The 27,255-nt window shown below is 51.3% G+C and overlaps 13 protein-coding genes across 13 annotated transcripts; 8 read left to right on the top strand and 5 right to left on the bottom strand.

Annotated features, from left to right (window-relative positions):
• Positions 1-246: 246 nt before the first annotated feature.
• On the top strand, positions 247-1,435 carry CC77DRAFT_1063445 (WD repeat-containing protein 61; the record flags this gene model as incomplete). The annotated part of the gene is made up of 5 exons (XM_018528627.1): positions 247-258; positions 291-603; positions 682-854; positions 916-1,196; positions 1,252-1,435. 5 exons carry the CDS (start codon positions 247-249, stop codon positions 1,433-1,435), a joined length of 963 nt encoding a protein of 320 aa, XP_018383527.1.
• A 651-nt stretch (positions 1,436-2,086) lies between these two features.
• On the bottom strand, positions 2,087-6,386 carry CC77DRAFT_1032844 (hypothetical protein; the record flags this gene model as incomplete). Its single annotated transcript, XM_018526769.1, has 6 exons — positions 2,087-3,502; positions 3,550-3,633; positions 3,681-3,934; positions 4,467-5,844; positions 5,893-6,253; positions 6,304-6,386. 6 exons carry the CDS (start codon positions 6,384-6,386, stop codon positions 2,087-2,089), a joined length of 3,576 nt encoding a protein of 1,191 aa, XP_018383526.1.
• A 689-nt stretch (positions 6,387-7,075) lies between these two features.
• On the bottom strand, positions 7,076-8,509 carry CC77DRAFT_1022347 (DUF431-domain-containing protein). The gene is made up of 5 exons (XM_018525444.1): positions 7,985-8,509; positions 7,903-7,920; positions 7,734-7,844; positions 7,568-7,686; positions 7,076-7,512 (listed from the first exon to the last, which is right to left on the bottom strand). The coding sequence occupies exons 1-5, from the start codon at positions 8,301-8,303 to the stop codon at positions 7,456-7,458; spliced, it is 624 nt and encodes a 207-aa protein (XP_018383525.1). The 5' UTR covers positions 8,304-8,509; the 3' UTR covers positions 7,076-7,455.
• Positions 8,510-9,196: 687 nt separating this feature from the next.
• CC77DRAFT_212356 (Endosulfine-domain-containing protein) lies at positions 9,197-10,345 on the top strand. Its single transcript, XM_018530667.1, has 3 exons — positions 9,197-9,687; positions 9,748-9,831; positions 9,880-10,345. The coding sequence occupies exons 1-3, from the start codon at positions 9,652-9,654 to the stop codon at positions 10,204-10,206; spliced, it is 447 nt and encodes a 148-aa protein (XP_018383524.1). The 5' UTR covers positions 9,197-9,651; the 3' UTR covers positions 10,207-10,345.
• Positions 10,346-10,846: 501 nt separating this feature from the next.
• On the top strand, positions 10,847-12,289 carry CC77DRAFT_1010719 (hypothetical protein; the record flags this gene model as incomplete). Its single annotated transcript, XM_018523669.1, has 2 exons — positions 10,847-11,784; positions 12,064-12,289. The coding sequence occupies 2 exons, from the start codon at positions 10,847-10,849 to the stop codon at positions 12,287-12,289; spliced, it is 1,164 nt and encodes a 387-aa protein (XP_018383523.1).
• A 1,080-nt stretch (positions 12,290-13,369) lies between these two features.
• CC77DRAFT_211460 (hypothetical protein) lies at positions 13,370-14,414 on the top strand. The gene has a single exon (XM_018530661.1). It carries the CDS (start codon positions 13,459-13,461, stop codon positions 14,335-14,337), a length of 879 nt encoding a protein of 292 aa, XP_018383522.1. The 5' UTR covers positions 13,370-13,458; the 3' UTR covers positions 14,338-14,414.
• CC77DRAFT_1022345 (P-loop containing nucleoside triphosphate hydrolase protein) lies at positions 14,358-15,842 on the bottom strand. Its single transcript, XM_018525443.1, has 3 exons — positions 15,340-15,842; positions 15,223-15,288; positions 14,358-15,168 (listed from the first exon to the last, which is right to left on the bottom strand). The coding sequence occupies exons 1-3, from the start codon at positions 15,377-15,379 to the stop codon at positions 14,492-14,494; spliced, it is 783 nt and encodes a 260-aa protein (XP_018383521.1). The 5' UTR covers positions 15,380-15,842; the 3' UTR covers positions 14,358-14,491.
• Positions 15,843-16,124: 282 nt separating this feature from the next.
• CC77DRAFT_940352 (glycoside hydrolase) lies at positions 16,125-18,877 on the top strand (the record flags this gene model as incomplete). Its single annotated transcript, XM_018534725.1, has 5 exons — positions 16,125-16,323; positions 16,373-16,834; positions 16,934-17,067; positions 17,114-17,159; positions 17,229-18,877. 5 exons carry the CDS (start codon positions 16,125-16,127, stop codon positions 18,875-18,877), a joined length of 2,490 nt encoding a protein of 829 aa, XP_018383520.1.
• Positions 18,878-19,079: 202 nt separating this feature from the next.
• On the bottom strand, positions 19,080-19,590 carry CC77DRAFT_1032840 (hypothetical protein; the record flags this gene model as incomplete). The annotated part of the gene is made up of 2 exons (XM_018526768.1): positions 19,080-19,232; positions 19,339-19,590. The coding sequence occupies 2 exons, from the start codon at positions 19,588-19,590 to the stop codon at positions 19,080-19,082; spliced, it is 405 nt and encodes a 134-aa protein (XP_018383519.1).
• A 383-nt stretch (positions 19,591-19,973) lies between these two features.
• Positions 19,974-21,997, bottom strand: CC77DRAFT_211961 (glycoside hydrolase). Its single transcript, XM_018530666.1, has 3 exons — positions 21,972-21,997; positions 21,403-21,924; positions 19,974-21,348 (listed from the first exon to the last, which is right to left on the bottom strand). The coding sequence occupies exons 2-3, from the start codon at positions 21,857-21,859 to the stop codon at positions 20,150-20,152; spliced, it is 1,656 nt and encodes a 551-aa protein (XP_018383518.1). The 5' UTR covers positions 21,860-21,924; positions 21,972-21,997; the 3' UTR covers positions 19,974-20,149.
• Positions 21,998-22,912: 915 nt separating this feature from the next.
• CC77DRAFT_1010713 (general substrate transporter) lies at positions 22,913-24,581 on the top strand (the record flags this gene model as incomplete). The annotated part of the gene is made up of 3 exons (XM_018523668.1): positions 22,913-22,989; positions 23,040-23,410; positions 23,461-24,581. The coding sequence occupies 3 exons, from the start codon at positions 22,913-22,915 to the stop codon at positions 24,579-24,581; spliced, it is 1,569 nt and encodes a 522-aa protein (XP_018383517.1).
• A 284-nt stretch (positions 24,582-24,865) lies between these two features.
• CC77DRAFT_211649 (hypothetical protein) lies at positions 24,866-25,234 on the top strand. The gene has a single exon (XM_018530664.1). It carries the CDS (start codon positions 24,920-24,922, stop codon positions 25,112-25,114), a length of 195 nt encoding a protein of 64 aa, XP_018383516.1. The 5' UTR covers positions 24,866-24,919; the 3' UTR covers positions 25,115-25,234.
• A 120-nt stretch (positions 25,235-25,354) lies between these two features.
• Positions 25,355-27,190, top strand: CC77DRAFT_1042104 (tannase and feruloyl esterase; the record flags this gene model as incomplete). The annotated part of the gene is made up of 2 exons (XM_018527260.1): positions 25,355-26,180; positions 26,235-27,190. 2 exons carry the CDS (start codon positions 25,355-25,357, stop codon positions 27,188-27,190), a joined length of 1,782 nt encoding a protein of 593 aa, XP_018383515.1.
• Positions 27,191-27,255: the final 65 nt, after the last annotated feature.

Here is a 27,255-nt window from a genome sequence, read left to right as displayed (position 1 = left end):
GGCATGCCTCTCGTGGATTTGGAGCTGCCGGGCGCTGCGGGGTGTGATTGGCGGTGAAGCTAAGGGGTCTTTTGGTGTTTGGTGGGGCTGCAAGTGGGATGGCGGCGGGACCTGGTGACATCGCGTTTTCGTGTTGGTACTGACCTCATCGAGCTGGGATTTAGCTTTCCACTCCATTTTCCGCTCATGTCACGGTGATTGCGCCTAAGAAGCAGGCCCTTAGAGTTGCGAATCAGTCGCCATGGTATGTTGCTTTCTGTGCGTTGCATACGTCATTCTAACAACCCCAGTCGAAACAATACCTCACCCTCCACACTGTCGACTCGGCGCATCCCAAAGCGAGCGATGTCTTCGCCGTAGCACCGACTAGCACACAATTGCTCTCAGCTTCCGGCTCAAGTAGCATCAACGTCTATGACACCACACAGGCCGAGTTTCCTGTAATACAAACACTCGACAAGGTGCATCCACTCGGTATACACCACCTCGTGACCGCGCGGGAAGAGAAGGCACGACGGGCCGCAAGCGCAGGCTTCGAAGGCAAGGTCAAAATATGGAGCCAGGACGAGGATGGCGTCTGGAGTGAGGACGGAGAGATTGTTGGTGGGTACGCCTCATGCTTTCTTTGAGATCGCAGGAAGTGTTGTTCTAGTGAGCCAGAGTGGGCTGACCTTGTCGCAGATCAGAACAAGCCGGGTGAGATATGGGCGATTGCACTGAGTGCAGATGGCCAGTACCTCGCGAGCACCAGCATAAACGGCAAGATTAACGTCTGGAGTCTGAACAAAGAAGAAGGAATGCCTCGGATACGCGAGTATGAGACCAAAGGCAGCTTTGGGCTCTGCGTAGATCTGGTAAGCTTCGCCACCCTCTACCTATTTTTGTCAACGACGAACATGCTGACGTACATATCAGAGCCGCGATGGTACCTTCACAGCCTCCGGTCACGAAAACGGGTCCATATACGTCTTTAATAATGAAACTGGTCGTCTTGCACACTCCTTGGCCGGTCTCGTACACCCAGTCCGCAGCGTAGCCTTCTCCCCAGCATCCAAACTCCTAGCTGCGGGAGGCGATGCTCGAATCATCGCACTCTACGACGTCACATCAGGCGAACAAGTCGCAAACTTCACCGGACATGGCGGCTGGGTACTCAGTTTGGATTGGAGCGACACAGGCGAATATTTATTATCAGGGTCAGCATCATTCCATTCGCTCTAACCATGAATGCTCACTAACGTCTTATGTCAGATCTCACGACTCAAAGGCAAAAGTATGGCGCATAGAAACACGGTCATGCGTTGCCACGCATTCTCACGGCGATAAACCTCTCTGGAGTGCAAGATGGCTGCCAAAGTCACCTATGAAGAGTGAGATGTTTGCACTGGCTGGAGGGAACAACTCAATCAGCTTTTACCGTGAAGCAGCAGGTTGAACAATTATCGACCTTTGTCTCAAACAACGAGAAGTATCAAAATAGCTATGCATCCGTAATAGCAGGGATGGACATGCGGATATTACGAGAAAGCTGCTGTAGCGTAAAGCGTAGTCTTGCAAGACTGCCAACCTGTATGCGCGGAGCGGCAAGTGGTAAGCTCTGTATAATTAAAACAACTGAACGACCATCACATGTGCTATACACTATGCATATCTCCAGTGCAACATATCTTTTGCCAATGTAAAACAGGAAACCAAACTGAAGACTTGAAGATAGGTACGCTTCCAGTAGATTTTGGAGAGGCGTGTCAACATGGAGCCCCGCATGTCCTTTTCTGGACCGACGACAAGTGTAGGTATGCCAATCTTTGGTAAACATATTTCGATTGTTTCATCATTTTCTTCTACTACCATCACCATCGAAGTAAAGATATCAGCTGGTTGCGAAACATGACAACCGCTCATTGCCCCCAGGAAGATAACGACCATCAGAGATATGCATACTCCTGCTAGAGCATTTCCTTGTCATCGCTCCTTCGTTGAACGCCTAAACACCGATTCCGCACCATGTAGAGAACGCCTCGTCCGCTAAGACCAAAGTAAAAGAGCCCAGTCGAAAGAATATTGAAAAGGCGGTCAGTTGCATACCTTACGTACTAGCAACACCAGTATTCTCAGCACCAGGTGGCGCATCAACCCTCTGCTTCTTAGCGTCTGGACCTTCAACACCCGCAGCCCCGTTAGCACCCACATTACTGACATCCTGTAGCGCTGGCCTTTCTCTCTTAACACCACCAGGACCGGCGCTGTTCATTGTAGGTGGCTTGTATGCGCCACGGTTCGCGCTAGGACTCATGGCGTAGTTTGGTGCGCCAGGCATACCAATCCGGCGGTTGGCATCCATTTGTGGGTTTACAATATTGGGACGGTTGAAGGAGCCAGTTGATGTAACGCCTGGTCGTTGAGGAGGTGGTTGAGGTGCAGGCGGCGCACCGACTGCGTCACGCTTGATGGGAATGCTGCGAGCGTGGTCGATTCCGGGTGTGCGTTTCTCTTTGGGTATGGGGGAATCGACGTTAGGATTGAAGGATGGAAGATTGCTGAGCGAAGTTGCGTCTGATGCTTGGAGAAGCTCCGCAGCACGAGAGGTGACGAAGCCTACCGGGGGACGGTGATTAGGAGGAGGTGCGTTTGAAGCAGGTGTGGTCGATTCTGAGGGTTGGGGTCCTGGACGTGTTTGATTTGGTGGTTGATGTGCTTGGGGTGGTGTAGGCCGGAGAGGTTGATTGTTGGGAGCGAGTTGTTGATTTGGTGGTGGTTGTTGTCCTAGAGGTCTTGAGGCAGCTCCGTTTTCCATTGCTGGTGGAGCCATGCGACCACCGTTCTGCACAGGTCGAGCCTGTTGTTGAATTGGAGTCTGTGGATGCCTTCCGTTCTGCATAGGGAGCCTTCCAGGTGCTTGATTCGGTTGCTGCTGTTGCATACCAGGATTTCCACGTCCGGCTTGTGGAGGCCTGCCATTTGGTTGACGAGGAGGGCCCGTATTCCGAACAGGTGATGTGCGAGCAGATGGTACACCGTTTGGTTTCGCCGGCCCGGCTGCCCGTGATGCTGTGGTTTCTGAGGCTGACAATGTTTCGGAGAATGAAAATTCGTCACCGTGGCCCTCCGTGACATCGACTCCATCAAACAAGTTCTCATCAGCATCGTCGTCGAAGTCAGCGCCAAAAGATTCGTTGTTCAAGTGATCGGTACGTGTGCGAAGGATCTGGTTGGGTCGGGATGGTGTTTGCTGTGGTTCCTGCTTGACCACGGCTTGCTCTTCAGGCTGGGGTGGCGGTTTGAAGTCGACGTGTCGGTAGAGACTGTCCTCTTGGAATTTGATGGGCTTAACCTTCATAGACTGAACTTTTTTGAGATACTCTTTGTCGTACAAGCAGTTGCCGAGTACGTTGCCGAACGTACGTAATGAGCGTTTCAAGCCATCTGTCGCCGCCTCTTTCTTGGCCTTCTCAAATGATGCGGCTTTGCCTTTGCCGTTCTCTATCGAGCCATAGCCAATGTCCTAACGAGCTATCAGTAGGAGTCAGATTGAGGATACGACGTATTTACCTCGTGATATGTACCATCCTTGAGTGTGATTCTCACCACTATTGAGAGACCCAAGCTGACCTTGCCGTTCTGATGCTCATCGACCTGCTACTGTCAGCATGTATTCCCTAGCCAGTGAAGTGAGCACATACGTAGTCAATCTGCACCTGCCCCAGCGAGCTCGACCAGCCATTGAACCCAAAGACTTCGTTCGCCAACGCTATTGCCTTATTTCCCTCCAAATACGCCACCTTGCCGCCGCCATTACCCGGTCGTTGTGATATGTATTCAGGCCCGAGTTGCTTGTTCAACCTGCTCTGTAGTGTCGCGATTTCCGTTGCTGTAAAGCCATTTACGACGCGTTCTTCGAAGGGGTTCTTGACGTTGCCGCCGCTGTACTGGTCGCCTGGCCTGCGTGATCGTTAGTCAACATTATTGGTATCAGAAAAGGTATGATTAGAAGACGCGTGAAGAGACTGTACGTACGCAGGCATTGTTGTCGTTACGAGTTGCTGGGCATGGGTCGCCGCTTTGCTGAAGTTGAGGCCTGGGTGGCTGAAGATGACGCGCCTTGGGAGGGCAGGAACGCGGTCACGCTAGTCCCGCGCTCACGTGCTCACAAGGCAGCACCGATCCACCATATACTGCCTACACGGTAACGTCAACAAGTGTCAACCTATGGTTTATTTAACGGGCGAGATGCGCGTCAAGCAATAAAAAAAAATACCCACTTGAGCATTAGGTACGCCTGTATTGTGCAGCAAAGCAAGTCAAATAGGTAATCTCAGCGTCCCGGACGCGTCAACACTGAACATAGTATGATCTGGCGAGACGAAAAGATTCGATTTCGACGTCCCGAGTACGCCTGCAATGCTATATGATATCGGTCCCAAAAAACGTAGTAATCTCAATCTATCCCGATGCTTCCTTTCTTCTGCCACGATCACTGGAGCTAGCCTCCTCATCATCGCTGTCTACGCCCAAAGAGAACGTAGAGTCGTTGTGCGACTCCCTCGTCTTCTCCGAGTTTGCGCGCGCATAACCATTTCCTGGCTTCTTTGGCGCATCGTCAAGATCATCAAGCTCCCGTTCGTCAAAGTCGGCAGCCTCAAGATCCTGCCTGCGTTCTCTTCTCCTGAAGTTGTCAAGGCCCATGCCGGTGAGAAGAGACTCTCGTCCTTCGTCACTGTCGGTACCCTTGTATTCGCTGCTTGCAGCACGCCTACTGCGCCACCACAAGAAGCCGCAGAGGCAGGCAGCAATGAGGACAACGACGAGTGCAGCCTGGCCGGAGCGAGTGTAGGCCTTCCATTCTGCCGCCTTGAGCTCTTTCGTCTTGTCTTCTTCTGCTTGAGTCGAGTTGGGGTGGTCACCAACGCTGGTCAGTGGACCTTTCTCGCCGTCGATAAGGCTGTCGGCAGGAGCACCACCGATTGCCTCGATGTTGACTCCCATGAAGCGATCGAGCATATCGCGGGTGCGCCTGGGGTAGTCAAAGGGAACCATGTGACTGGAGTTGTAGAAGACGACGTATGTGAGGTTACGCGCCTCCTGCCATGTCCCAGCAGCTTCGCCCTCGAACATCCAATCCTGTTTAGCATTCTGTACACCGGGGGAAGCTTCGAAACCCTTGCCACCGTTCCACTGCATGTTCCCAATCATAGCTTCTGTACCAACGTGATTGCAAATAAAGTCCTTGTCACCAGAGAACAGCAAGACTGGAATCTGCTCGATGATTTCGGGCAGGAACTTGACAGCAGGCTCGCTCTTTCTGGCACGGAAATGACCAGAAACGGCCCCGTTGCACTCTTGCCAGCCGGTCTTCTTATCGGGGTTGATGTGAAGTGCCTGGATAACATCGGGGCGGCGGAGGTAAGGAGTGACTTGCGCAAGATCCGGAGGCCAGTTCATACCACACGACGAATCGTCACGGAGACGGATATCGTACATGTTGAGGCACTGGTTCATGTTGTCGGCCTTTGTGTCTTTGGTCTCCTCCAAAATCCTAACCATGATCTGCTCACACTCGCTTGTGTCGACAGTGTTCATTCCACCGGCGTCGAGCTTCTTGATACAGATCCTCTGTTGTTCCTCCACACGCCTTGCCATGTCCGTATCAGCCCGCATGAGTCCATTCTGGTAGGCAAAGGGTATGTAAGCGAGATACTGGTCGACGGGCGATATCCAACCGTTTCCAATCATGAGTCCCTTGAGCGCCCATGGCGTTTTGGAGGGGTTCTGTTTGTTTCGATTGAGGATAGCGCGACCGATGTAGGGAATGTGTTGACCAGCGTACGATTCACCGGCGATGTACAACTACGACATGTCAGTATCCCCGCGTCTCCACTTAGTCGAGCCACTCACATCGTCATTCTCGTATTCGGGGAATAGCGCAAACCACTTCTCCAAAAATATGAGCATGTGGTCGGCCATTTGGTCGAGTTCAGTGAGGTAGCTGTTGGTGTTCACGTAACTGAAACCAGTTCCAACGGGTTGATCCACGAAGAGCAAGTTTGCGAACTCGTCCCATGAACCGTTGTTGTATTCGAGGTTGCCGCCTTCGCGCACTCTGTATGGGCCGACTTCCATCATGGCGCCGTCCATCGAGGAGCAGCCAGGGCCGCCGTTCAGCCATAATACCGTCCGTTGACGGTCTGCAATGTGGCGATTCTCGTAATGCCAAAAGAAGAGGTTGCCGTTGTTCTCTGCGTCGACTTCGATGTGTCTAATCAAGGGGTCAGCACTGCCTGCGCGTATCTCCCAAATCGCGCTTACCCTGCGTGCATCTTCAGCAACGGCTTGGGCGCACCGGGCAGGTCATGTATGAAGTAGTCGGCCTGCGTCTTCTCCTGTGCCATTATGCTCGGAAGCCATGATACTGTCGCTAGGAGGCCGCCTAGGAGCGCCGTCCGCCATCGCAGCGGAAAATGTGAGGAGGCCATAGTGAGGCCGCGTGTCGGAGTGTGGGTGCCGCGGAGGATGCGGTGCGCAGTCGCTATATCATGGGAACTCCAGAGGTGGAAAGAGCAGCTGCTGCAGGCTAAAATAAGATGAAGTGAATGCACAGCCTGGCACAGTGTAAGGTATAGGCGCTGATGTTGTGAGAAGTTCGGACTTCAAAGATACAGGTTAGGTGGCTACTGGGGCGGCTGACGAGTCCGAGTTGGGATCCAGAACCAGGGGCCTGTTGACAGTAGATCGTGAGACGTAAGACACGCGAGCGTTCCACAAAGTGCATGACAGTTTCAGCGAATAGCCTGAATGTTGAACATGTAAAATGAATTGCAGAAAGTTAATTGACATGGATAATAAGTCCATATCGCTATTGAGGTACGTCTTTGGGGTGCTGTCCAAGCTTCGTCGTAGGGCCAATCACAGCACACAAGGCTCATTCCGGCTACTGCCTTCTCCGCGTCTCGAGAACGCGCATCGCGCATGCGATCTGACACGATTGAGCGTTCACTCATGCTTCAACCATGTGTCAGCTCCGTCCTCAGGCCGCGATTTTGCCGAATATATGCACACCACTGAGCGTGTCCGCGCGTCCCTAGCTGCCGATATTCGCATGCAATGGTTGATTTCACTTCCTAAGGTTCGGCCGGGCTGGCAATAACTTTTTGGACTACAGACTACTAACTATCTAGCACTAACTTCTCTATGCCGTCATGCTGCACCAACGTGAAAGTCGTTCTAGAGCATGATAGCATCCACATCGGTCCGTCTGGTCAATACCCCGACTGAGAGCTAGAGTCCCGCCTAGTACTACACCGCGGACCCCTTTCTCATCCTTACAATGCTTTTTTGGGATTCCCGGAAGCGGTACATGTTAACGATCGTTGATGACTGTGTGCCACAGTGGCGCATGCTCATCTCCCATACCGCTGGTACGTAAAGATGGGATGCTTATGGCATATTGATTACTGGTCTTCAAAAGAGATCGTTCAAGCTCTTGGCCGAGTCTTTAACGATCAGCTCACGCATTCCCTATGCATCCTGTCAACATTGCGTTTTGACGCATCAAATCGCTCAGTCTGCTCACCTTGGGCATGATTGGTTCCCCGTTTTCATCCTTGACATAACGGAATGGCATCTGTGTGCTCTCGTTCTTGTTGATCTTGAGATCGGGATGATCGATGTACGAAATCTTGTCGACGGGTACTGCGCCTCGTCAGCATCTTACACCAGCATCCGGTTGCTCGACTCACCCTTGTCCTGCACGCAAATCCTGGTGACACGTACTGCTGTGTCGGTCGTCATCTGTACAGGTCCCAAGCGACGTCCTTGGTATCCTTTCTTGCGCAGCTCTGAAGTACGGTCTGGAGAGTACGTTAATCAACTGTTGCTATTTCGCATAGCACTGCCGGTTTCACACACCTCTTGGCGGGTCGTCTCCTGATCAGGAATTAGCTCTTTCTCTCTATCGTACAGCTTTGTCTGGATGAGCACGGATGCTTACCAAGTATACCGCCGAATAAGAAGATGTCGAATGTCTCGCCGTCCTCTGGGCTCAAGTCCTTGGATGCGGCAGGGTCCAGCAGACACACCTTGTCTTTTCTGTCCGCATAGATTTCTTCAATACCTCTTGTCTCGACATTGAGTCCCTTTGCACCCTGTAGGTTTGCGGGCAATTCCAACGACGTCGGTACGGAAGACAGCAGGAACTGTGCACCAGACTCATGGGATTCTGCCGCGATGCTGGCGTACTCCAGAGAAGACCACTCCTCAAGCTCAGGGTCCAGATGTTCCACTACAAAGGTCTTGCCGGTGCCAGCCATTCTTAATACGATTGGAAGCGGGATGCGTTTCCGGTCTTGTGTTGTTTTTGGTGTGAGATTTTGCTGCAACAATTAAGCGAATTGGCCAACGGGCGGCGCTTGTGTGGGATGTTCCTCAGCTTGGATGCTGTGTTTTACTTCCCGAATTCTGGATCGATGGTGAGAACCTTGAAGCCCTGCAGTAGTATCTCGCTAATCAGAGTAGGTGGTGGTGGGGAGCATGGCTGACCGTCAGGGTTTGATAAAGTCTAGAGCTAGCGCACTCAAGCAGCCTATCACGCTCAAGCAACTATTTATCATGGTAAGCGGGGAAGCATGCTTTCGTAGTTGCAAGATAAAAAAAGTGCATCGTGATTCAATCCAAGCAGTCTGCGAGGCGTGTTCCATGTGACGACATTACGCACACACGCCAATGGCACGGAAAATGAACAATTCAAGCCTCATCGAGATGGGCCCTGGCGATCAAGGAGGTTAGGAGGCCAATGATGTGTACGCGTGACGTTGTGAGGGTGCTGAGTCTGGTAAGGTCCACGGCAATCCAACGTGCATCCGACCAACGCGCGCAAGGGCTAAGATTTACACTTTTCGCGCGGAAACGGCTGCTCTGCCATTCATTCCTTGTGTCTGCTGCGTCAATTCACCCGTCAAGTAAGCCACGTCTTGGTGATTGTTTAAATCGGCCCACCCGTCGCCTGCCTACATATCCACTGCATCTACCCCTCCTTGGTTGACAACCTCCCTCGTGCGAAGCAAGTCGAGAGAATAACAACGCTCGAGTCTATTACATCACTCACAATCCTCTGCACACTCTACTACTGTTGTACACATTCAATCCTTTGCTCTTCTCGTCATCACGATCCCTCGCTTTGTTGCTTGATTCGCATCGTGCAGCGTCCCGGGCCGTTGGAACCTCGGGCGATCCAGGCTTATCGCATAGTCGACTGGATAGAGGGGCACTCCTCCCACTTGCACCAAAACATTGTCGTTTCAACAACGCCTGAACGATAAACCAAACGAGTCATAACACGTCAACGCTGTTGTGTTGTCAGGCAGCAGCAAAGACCTACGCCCGAGCTCTGTCGGCACCCAATCGTCAGCGCTGGAAGCCGGATCAATCACGTCTATTCACCCTGTCCCTGTCACATAACGGGTAACGGTACTCGCCCAAAGTGGTCAGCGCGAGCCAACGACAACCATCTTTTAAACAAATTGCGACCTTTTGACCCTTTTTCGTGTTATCCATCACACAACAAAGCCTCGACACGACACGGCGACTTTCGCGAGCAGCTGCCCCTCTAAAGAACGTCACTTGCGATCCGCAACACCACAACCCTCTACAATCGCCAACATGAACCCCCACCAGCAGAACAAGGTCGATGTCAGCGTACGTCACAATACTCCCTGCACGTTTCTGGAAAGCTCAGCAGCTAACATGGTGGTTCAGAAAATGTCAGAGCAGGAGGCCAAACTCTTCCGTCTCTATGGCAAGCTTCCCAACAAGAAGGACCTGCTCCAGAACAAGCTGAAGGTATGTCAAGCCTGCGAAGTACTGGATTCCTACTAACGATCGCTGCAGGAGCGCAAGTACTTCGACAGCGGCGACTACGCCCTCTCCAAGGCTGGCAAAGCTGGTGACGTCGGTGTCACCCAAGTTGGTCGCGAGCACCCCAACCCCGAGAAGATCCCACACATCGCCCCGCCCACCCCAACCGGTCAGAATGGCAACGGCAACGGCAACGGCCATGGAAATGGCAGCATCAGCGGCCAGGGCGAGCTAGCAGGTAGCCCCGTCAAGGAACACACCTTCTTGCACCGCGAGACCAGCCTGAACCGTGAAACATCGGCCTCCGATTTCGAGAACAACGAGAACAGCGAGGCTCAGGGAGGCGCAGTCAAGGCATAGCTGGCACGCCCATGCCACTAGACCTTTGCGCTTCCCTTATCTTGCACTCGTTTGGCGCAACCTTGGATGACGGTGCCCAAAATGTATCTATACGCACCTTCGAACGGCCTGAACCTATCATCGTTTACGGAGTCGGATGCGGCGTTCCGGAGAGCCTTTGATGGCGGCCTAGCCTTTGTATCGGCACCACAACGCCTTACGGCCAACATCTCCCTGGGTATGAAGTTGTCGAGCACAAGGACATTCTTCACTTCTTGTGTAGTAAACTTGACAGAGGATGGTTGGGATTGCTGAGACTGGAGCTTGTTCCGGGTTCATCTCGCAATCAACCAGACTCCCATCTTTCACGGCTATAAGCGTGTATGCGTATTTGAGTAGAAGACATCGTAGCAATATGAATACTGGAAAACTCACCGCTGTCTGCTTGTTGCAAAGTGACGACTTCGTGACTGTCAGCAGGGTACGCTAGTGAGGGCGCTAGACCACGTGATCGTTGGTGCCTTATCCCGACACACGTATATGTACATCCATAGGGACGTTGCGTGCCTTCTTATCTTCAGTCGTCTTTGCAAAACTACCAAACGTCTAGTTTTTTGAGCAGTTTTGTGGAAACATCACTGCACTCGTTTGTACGAACAGCATGGCTCAACACCGGACCACGCATAGCTCTTTGAGCTCGTCTTCGACCTTCTGCCTGATACTTTCCCTCCCAGCTGAGTTGCGCGATATCATTTACATGTACTCTTGGGGTTTTCGAACAATCGAAGCCTCGATTTCTTGTACCCCACCGACATCAATCCTTGCCATACCCAAAAGTATCGTTCATGACCGATTGTCCAAATTGTTACTTCGGCAAAGAGGCTTGCCGATCTGGTTATCGACATGCAGACAGATGCTAAAAGAAGGTTTGAGTTTGCTGTCGAGAGAATTCGCGTTCACCTCTTCCACACTATCTACAATCCAGCAAGTGAAGACCGTAGAAGAAACCGATATCCCAAACCGGTTAGTCTTCGAGGCTATCAAAACAGTGGTGCTAGATCGCGCAACACCAAGTTGGATCCAAGATGTAGATTTGGAAATGCAAGCCGAACACGAAGACGCAATACTGCCCACTGGGATAAACCTCGTGCGGTGCTCACGTTTGTATGTCAACACGAGGCCGAATGAACGGGGGTCCCTCCCAGGAACTTACAGGTTGCGAGATCATCAGTTGTTGCAAATCAAACTTTGGCCTGCTGATGAGGCGATGCTGAACATCTTGCATAAGGCTGGCACGGGTGTCAGGGAATTACACATGAACTGGATCTACGATGTTGGTACACTAGTTCCTGGTGACCAACCGGTTGTTAGGAGCAAGACTCTGGATGAATGGGTTGGTAAATTGGAACGTGTGAAGGTTACAGTAAGAAGTGAGCCTAGTAAAACTTTTGCTGGGAGGATGGCGACAGATTTGGTGGAACGGACTGCGAAGAGGCTTGTTGGTGAGAAAGGCAAGGGTGAGACAAGTATGAGATGGAAGGAGAAGGATATAGAAGACGATGAAGGGTTCAAGAAAGACGAATGCAAGATGCAGACAAGGTATGTTGTGGTGGAAAGCCGCAATGGGTGAGTGCTGCAGCGCACAACCTTCGCTCAGCCGGCGATTGGATTCTGTGTATCAATCTTCAGACAAATATCGACTTTCATTCTCAACGTAGGTGTTCCGGACGCAGCACTGACCAGATAAACGCTACGAAATCACTCCACCTCCGTAGGGTTTATATAGGCCCTGGAGCTTCCCGCATACACCAACAAATTCTACTTCCGCTGCTCGACTTAACACTAACTCCATCACGAGGCGGACTGAACATACCGCAGAACACACAGTCACTATTCATTTTCGCGTCCTTCTCACGCAGAAGATATGCTAGAGTCAGCCGGCCTTGTCACGCTGGTTTCTAAATCATCGCCTAACCTACTCCTTGATCTTCCATTGGAGATTCGAGATGAGATTCACAAGTACGCCTTCGGAGATGCTGCCCGCTCATTTGTCGTCAGCACAGAAATCTCAGCTTATGCGTTCGCAAGCGCTTCCACCTACTGAGAGTATGACCGAAACACTGGCATACTCACTGGCCTACTCCTCTGGATTCTGACTTGTAAACAAGTTTTGATCGAAGCAATGGACGTATTTCGCCGGTTCCGTACCTACCTCTTCAAAACTCAACAACGAATCTACCCAATTAGTAAAACGTATTGCAAAACGCATCTCTGTCCGCCTCCGAACACACTTACTTACGGTGCCAGAGGCAGAATCAGCAATTTTACCTTCCAACCTGGCAGCGACGCTTGGTTTATGCTGGGTTCCGACGAGCGTGAGATTGGGATTGATTTGGGCGAACAGAAAGAGCGTGACCGTGAGCGGCTTAACCTAATCTATCATGGACTTTGCAAAGACTCGTGTCTGCAGTTGAGATGGAGACGCTCGTGGCTTGATGGACATTGAGACTTCGGATCCAATCGTGTCAATTGGCTACAAGGTGAGAAAGAGATTCTTGATTGCTTTGTCGCCAAGTGGAACGGCTGGTTCCGCGAGGTGAGCGTTACTATCGAGTACTCTGAAAGGGATCGAACAATGATGCCGAGGATGATGGAACTTGCTGAGAAGTGCTCGCGAAGACTTGTTGGCAAGGCACGGGAAGGTGAAGTGAAATTCTGCTGGACAGAAGAGGCTTCGGTTTTACGGCTTAAATTTTGTGAACTCAACACTTGGGTGAAGACTCTGCTGGTTGAACGTAAGATTTGGAGAGGTCATTGCCACGAGCCTTGTGCAATCAACCAGTGAGCTCCTAGATAGACTCGGTGGTTTCTGAGATGTATCAATTTCCGCTGTTGTATTCAACGACATTGGACATATAGTCTTCATTTCAGCTTACTCAAACTGATACGGCGATAGTACTGTCTCGATTCCAAGCGTGAGAACCTAGGCAGCAATTCAATGAAGCTGAAGACTTTTATCTACTCCTTTTTTTTCACTATGGAAAGAAGACCGTGCCCATAATCACGAGCGCTGCTAGCATCATTACCGGTTCTCTTTCGCATATAACATTTCGCCTTGCCTTCTCTTGTCCGTTATAAACCCGAATCAATCTACAGCCGATATCCGCGCTTACCACAACCACTCGATCAACTTGGTTACTCACATCTCGCTCAGTCGACAATTTGACAACAGCCGCCTTAGCTGTATTCCACATCTGAAACATAGAGGACGACATGACTAGCAACCGGAACCCGCCGTCTAAGAAGCGCGCTGCATCACCAGCAAAAGGCAGTCGTACCTCCAAACGCTTACAAGTATCAAGCAAAGTGTCTCGTCCACCACTCTCGAAGATCACCTCTCAGCATGGAAGCGCGCTTCTAAGTCTCCCTCGTGAGATTCGAGATCAAATCTACACGAAGGCTCTCGAAGAATCACCTCTTACATTTCGCGTGGATAAACTCATGGTCATTGCGACACACAATCCGGAAGTTTCCATCGAGGCCTCGAAACCAGTATGTCGAGGTCTTCCACTCTGTATGTTATCTAGTCGACAGGTGCTTTACGAAGTCCTGGATCTAATTGCATGGACCTTCACTTTCCAGCCACTTGGGCGGATAACTGGACCTGAACGAGAACTCGCGGGAGCACCAAATTCACTTATCTTCACTAACGATGGCGTACGAAACATCAAGCTTCGCTACCTGGTCTTTAACACGAAGGAGTACCTCGGCGAACACCTGATCATTCCTTTCCTCAAGCTAACAAATGACTTGTCTCTCAAAAACGCGTGTTTGGAGCTGGTTTGGAGTTATACGAGCTTCCGGTACGCCTTGATGCCGGACGAGGCCAATTTGTTCATCCATGCGTGGGCAGAACACTGGAATGGCAGATTTCGCAAAGTTAAGATTGAAATTGAGGCTGAGACAGATCCTAAGCAGTTGTGGATCATGGGTGAGGCCGAGAAGTGCGCAGTGAGGCTGATTGGTACTGGTGGATCCGTATCTTGGAAAACCCTGGACAGCCGCGATGTTCAGTACTACAAAACGTGCAAGAAGCCTACTTCCTGGGCATGGTATGAGAAACGATCTGTAGTTGCTGAGCGCAAGATATAACAAAGGGGCAAACGAAAGGTATTCGCTGTAATTCTTTTCAAGGTACTTGCAGCATGTCGCAAGTGTACACCTTCAGTGTAGACTTTGTATCAAATACAACTAGAAGTCAGCTACTAGTAATGTAAAAATCTATGCCTCACTTTCAATGATCACATCATACCCGGCCTGCCATCCCGCCTTTAGTACCCTCATCCTCCCCGTCTCCGACACCTTGTTGCTCCGGTGCCCAATGGCGGTCCTCTTCACTCTTGATCAGCTCATGTACATCCAGCCTCAAGTTCACTATCTCTTGCCCGTTCACAAGGTCATTCTCATCCGCCCTCTTTCGCGCTTCCTCCTCATTCTTGGCGATGCCAGCCTTGACATGACGATGAACCAACCTCTTCCGCGCAACATCGAAATCTACATCCACGAACCAGAGCTCGTCCATGAGCTTCGCTGCTTCGTTCCAGGGCGCCTTGTCCAATGAGCAGTAGTTGCCTTCGAATATGACGATGCGTACGGATGGCGAGATGGCAATGTCGTTCTCGACCGGGTCTTTGAGCGCGTGATCGAAGCTGGGTGCATACAAAGTTGAACTCTCTGGACATATAGGCTCTCGTAATTTCTTCACCAGGCTGTAGAAGGAATCGCCATCAAACGTGAAAGCCGCGCCTCTTCTAGCATATGCGCTGTCTGGATCTGGCATTGCATCAAGCTGTTGGCGTGATAGATGGAAGCCGTCCATTGGTATGAAGGCTGCTAGTGGATTACTGTTGGCGGTACCCGGCGACTGTTGTGCATGTTTCTGGTTGAGTTTGGTCGAAACTATGGCTGCGAGCGTTGTTTTGCCTGGTGGTGGTGGTCAGCTGGTTGGAGAGCCAAATTTGCCATGTATGTACGTACCAGATCCTGGAATGCCAGATACTGCAATCAGCAATCGCTTCGATGCAGGAACATCTTGATATTTGTCTATAACCAGGTCAATGCGTGTGTTGTAACCTGGCGTCCGGTGTCATGTACCCCAAACCTTGTTCACGAGGCGTTCTACTTGCTCTTCCATGTTGATATGATGTTTGTAAGATGGTATGATGCTAAAATCTGCACAGCGTCTTTATATTTTGCTATCCTAGAGTCGATCGGGATCGCCAGTGTCCAAGGCGGGATGGCTGCTTTTTAGTTCGCCCGTCCGCACTTGCAGATTGTGGGGGCTCGGCATCGTGGGTGGACCCAGCATCAACCGCTGACGTCGCGCGGGAGCAAGGCGGCTGAGATCCGCAGCTAGCCTTTCTTCCATTGCCAGCGTTGTACCGCTCCTACAAATGTAGAACATCAATCATTTCATGTAGCAGACTCGAGCAGTACTGAAAGGTAGATGTGGCTTGGAAGATAGAAAGCAGCAACGCCATTGGCAGACATTTGCGGTATCTGGTAGGCTGTAGATCGGGTACCTTGCAACCGGTGTATTGTAGCTATAGCATCAAAGAGTGATGTGTAAAACGAATAGTGATTCTTATCGCGTGCCCTTGATTTGCGATTGGAGACGAGAGTAGAGTTGTTTTGGCCATGGCGTCACATGCTAGCAAAGCCCGTCGTCCAATCAAGACACAGCAGGGTCCAAGACAGCTCTGGCTGGGCATAATGTCCGATATTGCCGGCGCATTGCTGTCGCGGTCAGCTAAGAGCTAATCCAACGTAGCAGAGATATGCCCTGAAGCCTCGCGCCACCGCTGCATGTGTCTTACGGTCTAGTCTGCAACCAATTGGTCGACGTGTGGTGAAACGCGTCATACCCGTCATACCTCACTATGCTCCCGTCAACCCTCCTGACCCTTCTCTTCACGCTTCTCTCACCCACGTCCGCCATCGACCACAAAGTATCGACCAGCAACGAATCGCTGCTATGGGGTCCTTATCGCCCGAACCTCTACTTGGGTCTTCGCCCCCGCGTGCCCAAGAGTCTGGTCGCAGGACTCATGTGGGCGAAGCTGGAAGACGTTGAGACGAGTAAGTAGTCATGGTAAGGCTGCGCCTACAGTGCTGACCAGAAATGCAGCACTACGCCACAACGTAAACCAGAGCGAAGGCATGGCCCGATACGGTTGGATCGCATACGATGCACGAGAGGGCGGCAGGCAATCCATAGAGGATCCTGGGAACAAGATAAACCTCGTGACTGAGTTTGTAAAGTACTCTGAAGGCCAGAGCCAGGGCAATTGGGGATTGCGCGTACGGGGCATACCAAGACCAGACGCGCCGGAAGATTTCAAGACAACTGTAGTCTTCTACATTGGCATGGAGGCCATGGAAGCTTGCGCCGACTGCAAGCTCGAGGCGCGTCAGCAATTCGAACCTGACGACGACAAGACTGTCCAGGCAGTGAACATGAATATTGCGCACCCAAAGTTGGGTACTGCTGGTATCCACATTCCTGTACCTATCAACGCAGAAGAAAAGCGTGAGGTGGCATACATCAAGACGCTGAACGTAACAGAAGATAAACTATGGCAGGGCAAATGTGAGTGCAATGAATGCCAAATCTTTTCCACCCTATCTACCCGTATTCCAAGCCTCATCTGTCGGTGTGAGTAGCTAGCTGATGAGTTTGTGTGACAAGCCACCTTTCTGGATTCGTTGAAAGACCAGACCAAAGACCGTAAAGAGCCAGGACCAAATGACATCGTGTTGCGCAACGCCCCGAGTAACGGTAACATGCAATTAGTTCAATTAGTGTGCCATGGATCATTTGAGGTTAGTCTCACTATCTTATGTCTCTACCGCGATTGACTTCCTGTAGTTTGATATTCTTTATTCTAGCGATTCCGCGAAGCGAGCCATGACTTGTGAGTTCTCGTTTCAGCTATGTCACATAGCGAAGTGGGTTAAGATTCAAGCATACTGACACTCCCAAGCCGCTGGTCTCACCAGCAGTCTAGAGAGTACCCTCAAGTCTTTTGACAAGAACTTCGCCACCACGTTCATTCCGAAAACCCCCTTTACTACCGACCAACACCGCGCCTTTGCTCAAAGCACCCTGTCGAACCTATTGGGTGGACTAGGATATTTTACTGGTACTGCCAAGGTTGACACATCAAAGAAAGCCATCTATGCCGAGACGACGGGAAACTTCTGGCAGAAATCAGTCGATGCGAGGAAGCACTCTACACCCAAGATGAAAGGTCCATACGAACTTCTTACACATACACCGTCGCGCGCGGCCTTCCCAAGGGGCTTCTTGTGGGATGAAGGTTTTCATCTCTTGCCCGTCATTGAATGGGATGCAGATCTCGCTTTGGAGGTGATAGATGATTGGCTTTTTCTCATGGACGATGATGGCTGGATCGCAAGAGAGCAGATCTTGGGCGCGGAAGCAGAGGGTGGCACGCCTGCTGAATTCGTCACTCAGTTTCCACACATTGCTAACCCACCAACAATGTTTTTGGTCATTTCTAAGTTCATCAATATGTTGAAGGGCAAGGCAAAGTATCATGGCCATGACTCGGTTTATCTCGCCAAAGCTGAAACTGGAAAGGCCTTAATGGCAAAGATGTACCCGTACCTCAAGAAGCATTATGATTGGTTCCGGAAGTCGCAATCTGGAGATGTGGAGGCACATTCCATCCCAGCGGCCAACTTGAACGAAGGTTACAGGTGGCGGGGTCGAACACCGGGAACGAACTTCGCCAGTGGACTGGATGATTACCCTCGAGCAGAGCCTCCTGACATCACCGAATTGCATCTGGATGCATTGTGCTGGGTTGGCGTGATGGCGCGGACCCTTGAACGCATCGCTTTTTTGACGGAAAATGCACATGACGCGCTCACATTCCAGAACCACATCCGTGGCGTCAAGACCAACATCGATACCATACACTGGGCAAAGGAGTCGAACATATACTGCGATGCCGTCGTACGGAATGCCCTACATACAAATGCCTGTCATAAAGGCTATCTCTCAATCTTCCCGCTTCTCACTGGTTTCACTGATGCATCGCACCCACATCTATCAGCCATGCTTACCCTTCTTCGCGACCCCGAAAAACTATGGACGGACTTCGGCGTCCGTAGTCTTAGCCCTGGGGACGAAGCCTATGGCAAGGACGACAACTACTGGCGCTCGCCCATCTGGATCAACATGAACTACCTCATCCTAACCAATCTATTTGACCTCGCCCTGATACCCGGCCCGTCACAACAACGCTGTCGTGAAATATATATCGAGCTCCGTCGCAACATTGTCCATACTGTCTTTAATTCTTACCTCAAGACAGGGTACGTATGGGAACAGTACGACCCTATTAGAGGTGATGGACAACGCACGCAACAATTCACTGGCTGGACCGCACTGGTAGTCAAGGTCATGGCGATGCCTGATCTCGAGAAAGACGATGGCATGACGGAGAAGATGAAGGGATATTATCAGGAGGCAAAAAAGCAGGCCGTGCAGAACCAGACGACTGGGGCAGGCAGTTTGGTGTTTGCGGTTGTGTTCATGGGGTTCGTGTATCTGACGAGGAGGAGATTTGCGGGGACCTTGAGGAGTTGGCGGAGGAACAACTGAGCAGGTCATGAACACAGCATGAATACGGAATGCGCAAATGCGAAGATATGAATCTGTCCAATCATTGGCTTAGAATATAGAAGGGGATGGGAAGTCAATTACTATCGCGGCAATTACATTCTCAGTAAATGTATGCTTGCTACGTCCCATATGCTGTTCAAGCCGCCACTGACGATACAAGTAATCTAATGCCACCATCCGTCTATCTGCACATGCCTGCATATCCATCTTGCTGAGCAGCAGCAAGGTACCTGCAGAGGCTATAGGTGTCTGTATCCTTGTAGTAGACCACTGCAACCGCGCCACCGTTTCCTGCGGGAAACTGGCTGCCTTGCTCCCATTGTGGAATCTGGATCTGGAAGGTAGAAAGTGACGAGTCAGTAACGATTTACCAGCCAACGTACACACCAAGGATGCAAAGTGTTGATAACAGGCAGCACGCCGAGATCGTGTAAACTCACCCATTTATATGTATCATCTTCGTTGGAAGGGCACTTCTTCTTGTCATCAGGCGTAGTCAAGAAGCGCGATGCTTCTGGAACCGCATCCGTAGTTGCCCATTCCTGGACGACGAGATCTTGGAGTTGAGCTGCTGTGACGGGAATGTATGTGCCGTCGTAGCGCTGGCAGGCGGTGTCAGAGAAGCCGTTGAACGTTGCCGCTAGAGCCGAGGCTGAGAAGAACACGGCGGGGACAAGGTGCTGAAGCTTCATCTTGTGTATCTGCGAGGAACGGAGCTGTAGTGAAGGATGCGGCTTATGGTGAAAAGGCGATCTCAATTGACGAGATGGGTGAAGGTACTTATGTGTCTTATATTGCAGGCCCGGAATGAATGATATTCGCTCATGCACTGAACTACAAAGAGACGGGCATACGTCACACTTGCCGGGCTTTGCTGTCTTGGAAATACGGTCAGTCATTTAAAGGGCAGCAGAAAGGCCGAACACTCGGATATCACATTGAATATCGTAAGGACTGGCGTGTGTGACGGCCAAAACAACTACTCTACCAGCTCAAGCAAGGATAACGCGGAGAAGCCTCACAGAATTGTACTATGCGGTTGGTCGGACGGAGGACAGGTTGCGCGAGTATATACGTGAATAACGGTCTGAAGCTTTATCGGGCCGAATATAGAGTGATGTTATTCATTGTACTTCAGAAACATCCGTAGCTTGTCGCAAAACAGACATTCAGGCCACTAGAGGTGGCTGAGGCGGTTAATCAGCCGTGGCTGGAAAGACCGTGATACACCGAAGTGAGACCGGCCGTGTGCTAAGCAACTACGCCAACCCTGTCAACATCTGGTGCGTACGCGCTTCCAACACCAGAGATGGTGATGGTGTTAGTACCCGTAGTGCTGAAGCCCGACAACTCCACGCCGTAATTCTTGTACACATCTTTGTCCCAATTGTACCCGCTCAGAGGGAAGCTAACGGTCTTCGCGGCTCCTCCGTTCACGCTGATCGCTGCGACGCGCTCGTTGCTGCCGCCCATGTAGTCAACCTGGCCATTGATATAGTCAAAAAGCACTGTCTGTGTGGCTTTGGACGTGCGAAGATTGGAGATCGTTACACGGCCGTTCGAAGATCCACCCAGGTTGCCGACTTTGTTAGATGAGGTGCAGCCTGAACAAGATTGGGTGTTTGCACCCGAAGAGAGGGAGCCAGTTGATGCGGAGACGAATGTATAAGTGGGCTTCGTAGCTGTCGAGCGGCGAATATTGGAGAGACGGATGGCGAGAGATCCATGGGCTTTGACTTGTTTGGAAAGAGAAGCTCCGCTGATAGTCGTACCAGTCCAGAGATCCTTGATAGATGCCGAAGCTATATCAAGCTCAGAAAGCTGCAGGCTCAGCGTACGAGCAGTGTTGCTGATATCTACGACTAGGACAGCCATATCTCCATTAGCAAGATCGCCGGCCCAAAGGTCTCGATCTCCGCTCCAGCGCTGGTGGAGCGTGACCGGCTTGACAGCTGAGTCTTGGTTGATAGCAATCAGGTCCTTGTTCTGCAGAACAGCAACAAGCTCATTTGATAAAGCTGGAACATCAGTCGAGATCATCAGCGCCGACTTCAACATGGCCCATGCAGCGAAGTGAGTAGCTTGCTCATCAAACGTCATACCAGAATTGCCCACCATGAGTAGATCAGCATCGGCAATATGTCCGGGGCCTACTAGGCCGGACTTCGCAATGTGTACGGCTTGATTGTAGATGCGGAACATAGACGCCCAACCTGACGTGATGTCATCCGACAGCCGGAAGGATGTAGAGATGCCCTTAGTCCACTGAACAGGTCCTTGTAAGCCAGTAGATGTGCTGAAAGGTACACCCCATTGGCAGATCAGCAGTCCAGGGATGCCGACTCGTTGAAGTTCTTTCCACATGACGCCAAAGCGAGAGACAAAATCGGTCCTGGCGTTTTTGGGGGCGTTCTGGCTAGCTGCAGGTCCATCGGCATAGCAGTTGTCGTCTGAAGGGTTGTGAGTACGGCGATCAAGATGGAAGATTACTTCTTAGAACTCACATTTGACGTATTCGGTGTTCAGCGTCTTGAAGAAGTCGGCATCCGCAGCTTCGTGGCCCAAGGAGCCTAAGACAGGGCTTGGTGCTTGCGGATCGCACATGCGCACACCAGCATCCGAGTACATGGTCCACTTCATGCCTTTGGACCTTGCAAGGTCACTCAGAGGCTTCAAGCCGCCTGGAAAAGCTTTGAGATCCACCTTCAAAGCGCCGCTCGTTGTGTTACGTTGTCCATCTCTTGAGGCCCACCCACAGTCGATTTGGAAGAACTTGTAGCCTGCATCAACGAAGCCACGACTGGCGAGAGAGTTGATGGTGGTAGTTATCTTTTGGGTATTGGGACTACATGACATCTGGTTGTACGAGTTCCAGCCCATCACTGGCGTTTGCTGGAATGACTGCGATGCGACATGGGTCACCCCAGCGAGGGTGACAAGGACAGAGTTGGTCCACATCATGGTGAGAATATCTTAGCAGGCAGTTGTGTCCGTACTCAACCATCTAGATGTCTGGCATCTTTATACTTCTGCATTTTGAGTTTATCGTCAACACGAAGAACTGGCCACTAACCTTTTACCGGTGGAAGGAATGAGTTCATGCGAATGTCTCTCGTATATCGGGAGTACTCCTGGATTTGGAAAACCTCGCGCTCAATAATTTTGAATACGATGCGCAGATCATAGGGCTATGGTGCGCTACTTGATTTGCAACTTATTTCTTCCGCGAGATAAATTGACGTTTGAGGAGTATTGCGGGGACTCCATGATGCTGATTTGCTAATTAGGCAGTTGCGTGGCTGAATGCGCGAAAAGGGTTTAGGTATCGGGAGCCTGTCCTGTTTCCAACTATGCGAAAGATGCGTACAAGAGTACAGAAGTTATCACCCGGTTTCCCCAGCTTTCATGTCGCGGCGTGGGTTTCGACACCGATTTTCCCCACACCCGGCCTACTTTCCTTTTTACCCCGCGCTCGCTTCACCTTCCGTACTTGACAGCCGACACAGCATTCCGCCTTCCCTGAACTAGTATTCCGCGATGCATTATCCCCATGTTCGCAACCTCAACGCTGCAGTCGTCATTCTATCCTTACGCTCTGATCACTCGTCGCCTCTTCGCTCGGCTAAATCGCCGCTATCACCAGTCACAGAGCTCTAATGTTGACTATGTGGGCCCACGGTCTACGGGGTATGGGGGATGTGCTCTGACTCTGGGGAAGTACGGTGGATCTCGAGACGACCAAACGCTTATGAGGCTTGACAAGCTTCGCACATGAGGATAATGATAAGCGGAGAAGATCCCGAGGCTGGGTATGAGAGCCTGTATAAAGAGGCGATCCTCGCTGTGACCCCGTTGCACATCACAAAGTTCGGTACAGGGCTCTGCATTGTGCCACTTGTTGACACCCCTCAATTTGAGGATCTTTCCTCCCGATTCTTCGACTCCTTGATCTCACCTGCGACTACTGCCGCGTTCTGAGTGAGACGGTGGTATCTGCTCAAGCAGCACTCCACTATGGCGCGCAAATACCTTGGAGGCTCTGGTGAGCGACTGACAGTGTGGATTTCCATCGCTGCTAGTACGGTACTCATGTAAGATGCGATTCGAATAATCCTTGTCGTACCTATCTGACGCCTAGCAGCTTCTACGGTTATGATCAAGGTGTGTTCGGCAATGTCATTATCTCGGAGAACTTCCTTCATACGTTCGGATATCCGTCCGCGAATATGCAAGGTGTAATGACCTCCATATACAACATCGGATGCTTCATTGGAGCGATGTCTACCATCTGGACTGGCGACATCCTCGGACGTCCAAGGCAGATTATACTCGGTTCGACAATCATTGGTATTGGCGCAATCATCCAGACATGCAGCTGGACCGTAGCGAGCATGATGGTCGGGCGCATTGTGGCTGGACTTGGTACTGGCATGAACACAGCCACGGCTGGAGTCTGGCAAGCTGAGACAAGCAAGATGAATAGTCGAGGAAAGCTTGTCATCATTCAGATGGGTATGTGCATACCGGCATCTGTGATCTCATCTCAGCTGACATGTCTGTAGCGAACTGTATCACCGGTTTCAGCATTTCAAACTGGCTCACGCTCGGCTTCTCGTTCGCACCGCGCGATATAGCATGGCGCTTCCCACTAGCGTTCCAACTCTTCTTCACTTTCTGCATCTACGCCATGTGTCCTTTCCTACCAGACTCACCTCGTCTACTGATTCGCAAAGGAAAACATGACGAGGCCTTGGAAGTCCTTGCTGCTCTCGAAGGCCATGGAGCAACGCCGGAGTCAGCCTCGGTAATCACACAGTACAACATCATCAAGGACATCCTAGACCGTGAACATATGAACACGTACACGTGGATGCAGCTCCTTACCGGCAAAGGACCTAGCGGTGTCCTGCGGCGCATGCTTCTCGGTGCTTGGATGCAGGCTATGAACCAAATATCAGGAATCAACGTCACGTCTTACTACATGAGTTACATCTTCATAAATGCTCTGGGTATCTCGGAACTTCTTTCGCGCATCCTCGCCGCCGCCGGCTCAGTCGACTATCTCATATTTGCTTGCTTGGCATACTTCGTCATCGAGCGATATGGACGTCGCAAAGTTATGATGGTCTCCGCCGGAGCATGTTCCATCTGCTGGATCGTCATTGCAGCGTCCCAGGGTCAGACTGAAGCAGGTGGCGACTCGTATAAACTGGGTATCGTCGCAGTTTCGTTCTTCTTCGTGTTCTTCGCCAGCTTCGGAATGGGCGTTCTAGGCGTGCCATGGCTGTATCCAACCGAGATCAACGCCCTTGAAATGAGAACCAAAGGCGCTTCGCTCGCAATGGCGACCAATTGGATCTGTAACTATGGTGTTGTGCAGGCTACACTTCCCGGTATCCAAAATCTAGGCTACAAATTCTGGATTATCTGGGCAGTCATCTGCTTTTCGTTCATTCCGATTACATACTTTCTGTACCCAGAGACAGCGAACAGAACCCTAGAGGATATCGATCGCTTCTTCGAGACTCAACCGGGTATCCTAATTCATCGCAACAAGCTTGCTATCCAGTTACACCGCCCAGCCGAGTTTATCGAAGCCGATGCGAGGATTGCTGCGAATGAGGAAGCGAAGTTTGAGAAGGAGATAAGCACGGAGCATGTTGAGACGAAGGAGACGGTGTGAAGAGTAGCATACACCAAGTATAGACGCTCTTTGACATATATTAGCGTACTTGTGAGCAAACCAAAACAATGTCATTATAACAGCGCAATGATCGCTTCGGACGAACTATTTCTTTCATCACTAATAAGAGAAACTTCGCCGCGATGATACGCGGCTTCAAAGCCGTAAGACCGCTTGATCTCTCATCCGCCTGATCACTTGGCTGCAAGCCTTGCACAGCAAAGATCTTTGAAAAGCATCAGCTACAAGGCTTGTCTGGATAAAGGCTCATCCAAGCTTGGGCCCCCGGCACGCTAACCGAGAACGCGTAACTTCAGCTCATACCTACTACCAGCAAGATGTTTCCCAGTGACGCGGCGCAACAATTGATACAGCCGGCGTACTATATTTTCCTTCCATTTGGATCATTGCACACGTATTGCGATATTGCGCTAGTCGGGAGATGCCGTCACTACAGGGCTGGACACCGCCGATCTAGGTCTCTGACAGGGCACGCATGGACAAGAATAGGGTCAAAAGTTTGGCAACAGTGATCTGAGAGATTGCTAGGGGTTACTCTAAGCATGGATAGAGACTGCGGCCATAGATCTGGGTCCCTACTGCGATGACCATAGTGAAGTAGATGGTCCGAGTCAGGACTGGCAGGAAGTACATAATGCTCGAGAATCCGCGAGGAATGTCTTGCTTACCACCCAGCTCACCAAGCTTCTCTACAGTTGTTCGGGGATACCCTCTCGTTATCTTGTTATCTTCTCATTGTTCGTACGCCCACCATGCGACACTCATCTCGCGCCACGGCCGCCGCCATGGCAGTAACCGCCAACGCAGCCTCGCTGACTGACCTCTGCACCGTATCAAACGTACAGGCCTCTCTCCCTTCCAACGGCACTCTACTGGGTATCGATTTACTCCCAAGCACTGTAACCGCCAGTGCCGTCTACAATGCTACTCTTGGAGGTGGCGGTATGGCGTCAACAGCTACCGATGGTACTACCTACAACTACTGTAACGTCACTGTTAGCTATGTCCATACTGGAAAGGAATATGTCATTCCTCTCATCTTTGCCTTTCCCGAACCTTCTACCTTCGCCAATCGTTTCTATCTCTCTGGTGGCGGAGGCTACGCACTCTCCAGCGATGCGACAGGAGGTTTGCCATACGGCGCTGCTTCTGGAGCCACTTCGGCCGGCTACGATGCTTTCAACCAGAACTTCGATGCAGCAGTGTTATACGGCAATGGAACGATCAACTGGGACGCCACCTATGCCTTCGCCTACACCGCCCTCGGAGAGTTGACGAAGATTGGAAAACCGGTCACACAGGCCTTCTACGGGTTGAACGACACCAAGGTCTTCACTTATTTCGAGGGATGCTCTGACGGTGGCCGCGAGGCTATGAGCCAGGTTCAGCGCTGGGGTGAGGAGTACGATGGCGTTGTGGCTGGTGCACCCGCCTTCCGCTACGCACAGCAGCAGGTTCTACATGTCTACCCTGCTACAATCAACGTTGTCAACGACTACTTCCCACCGCCATGCGCGTTGGACAAAATTGTCAACGCTACGATTGCAGCTTGCGATCCTCTCGACGGACGTACTGATGGCAAGTAACCTAAACTATTATATAAGAGATGCGCTCTAACACATGTCGCTGCAGGTGTCATCTCCCGCACCGACCTTTGCAAACTCAACTTCAATTTCAGCTCTCTGATCGGCGAAAGCTACTACTGTGCTGCCCAGACCAGTACTTCCCTTGGCTTTGGGTTCAGCAAGCGTGGCCTCAGCAAGCGTCAGATGCCAGGAAGCCAGACCAGTGCTCAACCCGAACAGAACGGCACCATCAACGCCAATGATATTGCATTGGCGCAAGGTGTCTACGATGGCCTTCATAACTCCAAGGGCGAGCGTGCATACCTCTCTTGGCAGATTGGCTCGGAGCTTAGCGACGCCGAGCCAACGTACAACAATGCGACCGGCGAGTGGGAGCTCAACATCCCTTCCACTGGTGGCGAGTACGTGACCAAGTTCGTCCAGCTGCTCGACTTGGACAACCTTGCCAACCTCGACAACATCACCTACGATGATCTCGTAGGATGGATGAACATCGGCATGGTCCGCTACCTCGACAGCCTGCAAACCACTCTCCCCGACCTCACGCCTTTCCAGTCTTCAGGCGCGAAGATGATCCACTACCACGGTGAATCTGACCCTTCTATCCCTGCTGCATCCTCGGTCCACTACTGGCAGTCCGTTCGCTCGATCATGTACCCTAACATGACCGATGCTGAGGCTCAAGAAGCCATGGCCGACTGGTACCAATTCTACCTCATTCCCGGCGCGGCGCACTGCAATGCCAACGCTCTTCAGCCTGGCCCTTACCCGCAAGACAACATGGCTACTATCATCGACTGGGTTGAGAACGGAGTGAAGCCTAGCCGCCTCAACGCCACCGTAGCGTCGGGCACCAACGCTGGCGAGGTGCAGCAGCTTTGCCAGTGGCCTGCGCGACCGCTTTGGTCTGGAAACAGCTCTGACTTTGACTGCGTTGAGGATAAGGCATCCATTGAGAGCTGGACCTACACTTTCGATGCTTTCAAGGTCCCAGTTTACTAAGTGTATATGACCTAGGATGCTTAGGTTCAGTCGCATGAGCAACAGTTGATCTACAAAGGGAAGAA

Source organism: Alternaria alternata, assembly GCF_001642055.1.
Source record: "Alternaria alternata strain SRC1lrK2f unplaced genomic scaffold CC77scaffold_16, whole genome shotgun sequence".
Taxonomy (NCBI): domain Eukaryota; kingdom Fungi; phylum Ascomycota; class Dothideomycetes; order Pleosporales; family Pleosporaceae; genus Alternaria; species Alternaria alternata.
The sequence above is the reverse complement of the archived record's forward strand: the minus strand, read 5'-3'. Positions and strand labels throughout refer to the sequence as shown.

Bases quoted from the DNA above. Each gene is read 5' to 3' on its own strand.
- CC77DRAFT_1022347 (XM_018525444.1), bottom strand. From the start codon at position 8,303: ATGGCTGGCACCGGCAAGACCTTTGTAGTGGAACATCTGGACCCTGAG. The intron at 7,687-7,733 runs GTGAGTCGAGCA...GACGAGGCGCAG, and splicing joins GATTTGCGTGCAGGACAAGG to TACCCGTCGACAAGATTTCG. The intron at 7,513-7,567 runs GTGAGCAGACTG...CAGGATGCATAG, and splicing joins GGGAACCAATCATGCCCAAG to GGAATGCGTGAGCTGATCGT.
- CC77DRAFT_211649 (XM_018530664.1), top strand. From the start codon at position 24,920: ATGTTTCCCAGTGACGCGGCGCAACAATTGATACAGCCGGCGTACTAT.
- CC77DRAFT_211961 (XM_018530666.1), bottom strand. From the start codon at position 21,859: ATGATGTGGACCAACTCTGTCCTTGTCACCCTCGCTGGGGTGACCCAT. The intron at 21,349-21,402 runs GTGAGTTCTAAG...ACAACCCTTCAG, and splicing joins GAACACCGAATACGTCAAAT to ACGACAACTGCTATGCCGAT.
- CC77DRAFT_1022345 (XM_018525443.1), bottom strand. From the start codon at position 15,379: ATGGAAGAGCAAGTAGAACGCCTCGTGAACAAGGTTTGGG. The intron at 15,289-15,339 runs GTACATGACACC...ACCTGGTTATAG, and splicing joins CCTCGTGAACAAGGTTTGGG to ACAAATATCAAGATGTTCCT. The intron at 15,169-15,222 runs GTACGTACATAC...CACCACCACCAG, and splicing joins ATCTGGCATTCCAGGATCTG to GCAAAACAACGCTCGCAGCC.
- CC77DRAFT_212356 (XM_018530667.1), top strand. From the start codon at position 9,652: ATGAACCCCCACCAGCAGAACAAGGTCGATGTCAGC. The intron at 9,688-9,747 runs GTACGTCACAAT...ATGGTGGTTCAG, and splicing joins AGAACAAGGTCGATGTCAGC to AAAATGTCAGAGCAGGAGGC. The intron at 9,832-9,879 runs GTATGTCAAGCC...CGATCGCTGCAG, and splicing joins TGCTCCAGAACAAGCTGAAG to GAGCGCAAGTACTTCGACAG.
- CC77DRAFT_211460 (XM_018530661.1), top strand. From the start codon at position 13,459: ATGACTAGCAACCGGAACCCGCCGTCTAAGAAGCGCGCTGCATCACCA.